This window comes from Calypte anna, chromosome W, assembly GCF_003957555.1.
Source record: "Calypte anna isolate BGI_N300 chromosome W, bCalAnn1_v1.p, whole genome shotgun sequence".
NCBI lineage: Eukaryota > Metazoa > Chordata > Aves > Apodiformes > Trochilidae > Calypte > Calypte anna.
In genome coordinates this window covers 21,251,078-21,257,485 of record NC_044276.1, presented here as the reverse complement: position 1 = coordinate 21,257,485, position 6,408 = coordinate 21,251,078, and the positions used below count along the sequence as shown (strand labels likewise).

General features: G+C 43.5%; 1 protein-coding gene across 1 annotated transcript in view; it reads right to left on the bottom strand.

Annotated features, from left to right (window-relative positions):
- Positions 1–8: 8 nt before the first annotated feature.
- LOC103534494 (guanine nucleotide-binding protein subunit alpha-11) overlaps positions 9–6,408 on the bottom strand; it is a 121,794-nt gene continuing 115,394 nt past the window's right edge. Inside the window, 4 exon segments of the mRNA XM_030468355.1 lie at positions 9–123; positions 5,857–5,909; positions 5,911–5,939; positions 5,942–5,985. Coding sequence (XP_030324215.1) covers positions 9–123; positions 5,857–5,909; positions 5,911–5,939; positions 5,942–5,985 — 241 coding nt within the window.

Genomic DNA, 6,408 nt, shown 5'->3' with positions numbered 1-6,408 from the left:
TGCACTCGCTAGCCAGACACAGGTGCTCGCAGCCACGCTTCAGATGAGAAAAGGAGTTGCAAGGCAGGGACAGCAAACAGGAATATGTTTTCGCTGCGGGTTGCAGGGGCATCTGAGGCGTGGCTGTAGAAAAACAGTTGGTTTTACAATTGCAAAGTGAATAAACATAGCACTGTAGCTTGTCGCAGGTCAGGAAACGGGAATCTGAGCGCGAAGGGGGGGCTGCGCGTCGACAACAGTAGCTGTCCCACTCCAAGTAAATGGGGGGCTCCCGCCACTGCCGGGAGCCTGGGAACAGACTTGGCAACAGCAGTAGATGTGACGTTGGTAGACACAAAGCCTGTTAAAATACCCACGGGTCAGACAAAGCCAAATTGGATAGGTATAGGAGCATTACTTTTAGGACGATCCTCGGCCAGGCTAAAAGGTATAATAGTATGTCCAGGAGTAATTGATGCCGACTCTACTGGAGACATTTGCATAGTGGCATATACGTTACAGCCACCGTTGTTCATACCGAAAGGTAGCAAAATTGCACAGCTAGTTCCCTATAAAAACTTACTAGCGGACTTGAGCAGTACAGCTGCGACACGGCCTCTGCGAGGCAATGCAGGCTTTGGGTCTACTGATACAATAGCGTGTCTTACCCTAAATATGTGTAGACGCCCCACAACAATTGTTAACATTAGATATAAGGGAGAAAACCAGCCATTTAGAGTACTGCTAGATACCGGAGCAGATGTTACCATAATATCCACACATTTTTGGCCTTCGCATTGGCCACTTCAGCCATCACCAGTAGACATTGCAGGGGTAGGTGGCGGCTCTAAGGCATTGGTTACTTTGGGCATGGCAGATATTGAGCTGGAAGGTAAACTTGCACATGCCACCATAACTGTGCTCCCCTTACCTCAAGGAGTAGGGGGCTTGATCGGCCGTGAGTTCATGACACAGTGGGGCCTCGTGATAGCATCTACTGATTCAGTTTTTGTTGCAGCGGCCACTGTTGGAAAGCAGCCCCAGCCTTAAGCTCACATGGACATCAGAGAACCAGTATGGGTTGAATAGTGGCGCTAAGAAAGGAAAGTGGCTGCAACAGGCACAAGCTCTTGTTCAAGAACAGCTTGCAGCAGGGCACATTAAGCCAGCGACGGCTGCAGCAAGCGCCAGAGGTCGGAGGTCCATGCGGCGGTTCACGCTGTGTGCCCCCGGCTCCCCCTCCTCCTCCCTCTGACAACTGTTGGCTCATGTTCAGATTCCTGTCAATCCAAACTCCAAGGTCCCTCTCTGTCTGGCTGCTCTCCAACCACTCTGTGCCCAGCCTGTAGCGCTGCATGGGGTTGTTGTGGCCAAAGTGCAGGCCCCGGCACTTGGCCTTGTTGAACCTCATCCCGTTGGAATCAGCCCAACTCTCCAGTCTGTCCAGGTCCCTCTGCAGAGCCCTCCTGCCTTCCAGCTGATCGACACTTCCCCCCAGCTTAGTGTCATCTGCAAATTTGCTGATGATGGACTCAATCCCCTCATTTAAATCATCAATGAAGATATTGAACAGAACTGGGCCCAACACTGATCCCTGGGGGACACCACTAGTGACCGGCCGCCAACTGGATGCAGCCCCGTTCAGCACCACTCTCTGCGCCCGGCCCTCCAGCCAGTTCCTAACCCAGCGCAGAGTGCCCCTGTCCAAGCTGTGGGCTGACAGCTTTTTCAGGAGAATGCTGTGGGAGACGGTGTCAAAGGCCTTGCTGAAGTCCAGGTAGACCACATCCACAGCCTTCCCCTCATCCACCAGGCGGGTCACCCGATCATAAAAGGAGATCAGGTTGGTCAGACAGGACCTGCCCTGTCTTCAGGAAAGGGTCAAGTTTGGAGCTCCCCCCAATGGAAGGAAGATTGGATCCAAGATAATTAGACAGATCCCCAGGCTACTGGGGATGATTTTGAACAGCAGAGTAAGGCCAGACATTGCAACTGGGGAAAAGGCAAAGGTTGCTTAATTGGCTTCCTGACTTGCGCCCTCAATGCTGCCTCAGCTGAAATTATCAGTCTGAACAGCACTCCCAAACAGGTGGGATAAGCTAAGTGGGGGGGCTGAGAGGGATGAGCATAAGCTGGCTCTTGAGACCCAGAGCAATTGTTCTGGTACAACGGCCCAAGTTGTAAGGGCCACTATCTACCAGGATGATGATAAGGATGATAATTGGGACAGGGACAAAAATGGCCCTGAACCAGACCCTGATGCCCTTCCTGACCCTACAGGGGAAGACACCTCTGCCTTTCCTCTACCTGCCTTGAGCACTGGTGGGGTGCAAGCCTATACCAGGGCACAGTTCTGCTCCCTGCGTGAACAGTTTTGTAAAAAGCCAAGAGAAGGCTGGGTGGAGTGGCTCAAGAGGCTCTGGCACACTGAAGCAGCTCTAAACTCATCTCAGTGATGGGGATCACAGGACACAGGCTCTGCTTGCCCTTGCTGCAGGAGTGGGTGCCATGGCAATGGCTCCTGTGTCTCATAGTCAGATGCAGAGGAATCGTCCCCTGGACAGAGAGGATGAGGCACCTCCACCAGACAGAGGGGCCGCCTCTGGCAGTTCCTGCTAGAAAGGAGGTTTATCCACTCCCCAACAAATCAATAAATTGCTGAACAATGTCTTTGTACAGCTTATGAATGTCTATCAGCAGGTGGGCCCTGCCCTTTCCCTGTGAGTCTTACAGTGCCTCACCTTCAGCCCCTCCTTCCTCCCTCTAAGGTGCTACCTGAAGACTGGTGGGCAGATGTCCACCAACAGATGTGGATACACATCTTAGTTTTGTTTCCCAGCAGACTTTTTTTCATACCCCATGTCCTAGCCCCAATTAGATGCTGTTGTGAATGACTGGCACTCAGTCACCTTTGTTTTGGACACCAGGGCCCAAATCTTGTCATTGGATCCACAGACTGTCCCTTTGGTCTGTCCTAGAAGTGATTTTGTATTTCAGGAAGTGATAATATCCATGATGATCCCGGAGCCGCTGTCTCAGCCCAACTACTGGACCACCTTGGATGAATGGTCCAATCTGTGTACTGATTTTGGTTGGGATAGAGTTAATTTTGTTCATAGCAGCTCATATGGTGCTATGTTTTGGATTTGTGACCAAAACAGTGTTTATAACATATACATGTTTTTGTAATTGTTGAACAGTGCCTGTACAGCATCAAGGCCTATTCCGCTTCTCACCCTGCCAGTGAGTAGGCTGAGGTGCACAAGAAGCTGGGGGAAGGAGGAGGGGAGGGGGACATTTAGCGTTATGATGTTTGTCTTCCCAAGTAACTTAACACGTGATGAAGCCCTGCTTTCCTGGAAAAGGCTAAACATTTTCCTGTCAATGGCAGTAGTGAACTAATTCCTTATTTTGCTTTGCTTGCATGTACAGCTTTTGCTTTACCTATTAAACTGTCTTTATCTCAATGACAAAAATCTGAAAAAATCCTCCTGCTATATTGCTGTTTATGTAGATGTTTTATTTGTTACTACTGTCTTTTATTTTCAAGCAAGCCCTCTTTTGAATATGCTGTGTATACTGTCTTAGGGACAGTCCACCAGAACCTTGATGGTTGGAATCCTGACTTGTTAATTCACACATTCAGGCACTGTCGAATGTCAGAAAGGAACTGATGTTAGATTTAAAAACAACATCCTGCATCTGGGCAACAAGTAGTTCCCGTGTGGGAATGTTGGTATTGTTGGAATTGTATGGCCATGAACCTAAAACTATTGTCAGGTATTACTCTATAAGGGCTAATGTTTTCAACCATCGATTACGCACTGATGCCATGGTAAAAATGGATCAGAATTCTACATCCTCTAGAACTTTATGGGCCATGATCTGTCCTGTGACCAATTATCTTGTGTATTGTCACTGTTCATGTTTTGTTTCATATCAGCAGATGGGGTTGTAGACTGTGTTGCAAAGCATTTTTCCAGTCATGGTCAAGCCATTCCCAGACCCGAGTTGGGGCCACTAGATATAAGTGGATTCTGGTTGTAATCTCTTTTGCAGTCTTTCTTGTAGCAATAGGGAAGATGCTGTAGTAATCACTTCCCAGATGCCTGAGCAACTGCTACTTGATAGAGGTGATTCTATAGTACACATCTCATGATGCACCAGCTTTCAACCTCTATGTAACTTATACCCTTTAGGTGTTGGAACACCAAACTCGCCTAGTTTATTATATAACTAACAAACTGCCAAAATAACATCCTAGCCTATAACTCCATGTCAAGTGATCATTTGAGAGAATCAAGGGGTGGAAGTGACACCCTGCCTCCTGACATCCTGCCCCTTGAAAAATAATGGCAGCTTAGACAGACTGCCAGTACTCTGACTTATATTGTTGCAACTCTTTTTTCCACATTCAAAAGGCATTTGCACAATTGGCTGTTTCTGCCAGATGACTCAGATACTAAATGTCATTGGCAGTGCACCAGAGCCATGGCATCACTTATGATCCTGTGTTTGCTATTGGTGATTGGATGAATCACTATATGGGGGAACTGTTGTTCATCTTTCTTACTTCCTCAATAGTCTTGTTTTATAACATGTTGTCAGACTCCATTACTGTTCGACCACAACATCAAAGATATATGTCTTACAAACAAATAAAAACATTCTGATAATAGTAAAGTTTAAAAAAAAAAACAAAAATAAACAGAATACAAAAGTAAATTACAAGATGTATTCACTATATAAGCAACTTAAAATTTCTTCTTTGCAACTCAGGTACTTTATAAGGAGATGTCTGATGATATGAATAATGTAATGAGATTTCTTTCTTTTATGGGAAAAGTATAAATTTAAAGCTTTCAGAGCTTCCAGTCTTTCTTAAAAAAAAAGACAAAAAACAAAAACAAAACCTTGAAGAAATTTGAGAATCATTATGACTGCCCAGGAACATATGTTTTACCGTTGCTATGTCAACCCTTCTCTTAAACAATGAAATCAACACATATAAATAGTCATGAAGAACATTAAATGCTTTTTTTCTGTCATCTAACTTTTAAAAATTAATTGTTAAAAACTTGCATAGAACAGTGCTGGTGATTATCTCATGTAGTTTGATGAATAACGGGGATAGTTTTCATGAAAGAAAAAATTCAAATACTAAATTTCCTCCCTAGTTTGTAAATCTGTATACAAAACACTGCGTACTACCGCATTTTGCCTGCTTGGTTCATACATCCACCACCATGAGTTTCTTACTTCTGCTATTCTTTGAAATAGCAATGCAGGTAGAAAATATAAGCCAATATAAAACTTACACTTTAAGTCAATGGAATGAACTTGACTACTTTAGGGTCTGTTCTAGCAAAAAACCTATGAATTTTACTTCCCACTGTCTATTTTTATGGCTCTGCTACGCAATGCTAACTATGCAAATAGCTACAATAAGAACATTTCTGTACAGTTGTCTATTCTACTATTAACACAAAATAGGTTCCACTGAAACTCCACGGAGGAGATCAGCTTGTGTCATATTATTTAAAGGTTACTCTCTTAATCCCTGTAGAACTTCTCATTTCATTACATGTACTTGCATACAACTGCTGGTAGACTTCTGGAAACAACCAGGATGGACAGCCAAACTGCTTTGAAATGTCTTAACTAAAACTTGGAGTTTTGCTGTTTAGCATGAGTATTCAATCTATGATTATACTTTATTGGTCCAACAAATGCAATATATAAATAATTATGTAAAAAGCACACATTTCTACTGAAGCTCTCTACAAACTTGTGCTTTATCAAATTTTAAATTTAAAATTAATTTTAGTGAAATTATTTTTCTTAGAAACTGGTGATTTTACGCTGATGCTTGCTTACCTCATGTCTGACTCCACAAGCACTTGATCATATTCACTGAGAGCTACTAGGAAACATGATAGATGTGACATTTTCAAAGCAAGTATCCATTTTCTTCTTTCTGATCGTTGGCCTCCTACATCCACCATTCTGCAAAATTAAGAATGACCACATCAAAATCCACCAATATCTTAGCAGATAAATATACAATCAAATATGGAACACTCAATTCAAGAATTTCGTTGAAAACACAATTTGGGGTATTTTTCTTAAAAATTTTACAATTTGTATTGAAGACTAATGCAATGTGCTGTTACTAAACAGATTATCATATTTGCTTTTTAGTCTGAAATTTGCTGTCAGAGTGTACTCCCAATTCATTATGGGTCTCAATGCAACTAGACACGTGGGTGTCTAACTTGAAATTATAATTGCACAGTTATTCTTTAAGCAATGGTATTTGGACTCAAAATGAGCTGTGGGGAAAATTATTTGTAGGAGCGATATTAAACTTAAAAAATCCCTTCTCTCTGAAAATCAAGTACAGAAGTGGTACCTTTACATTTCATGTTA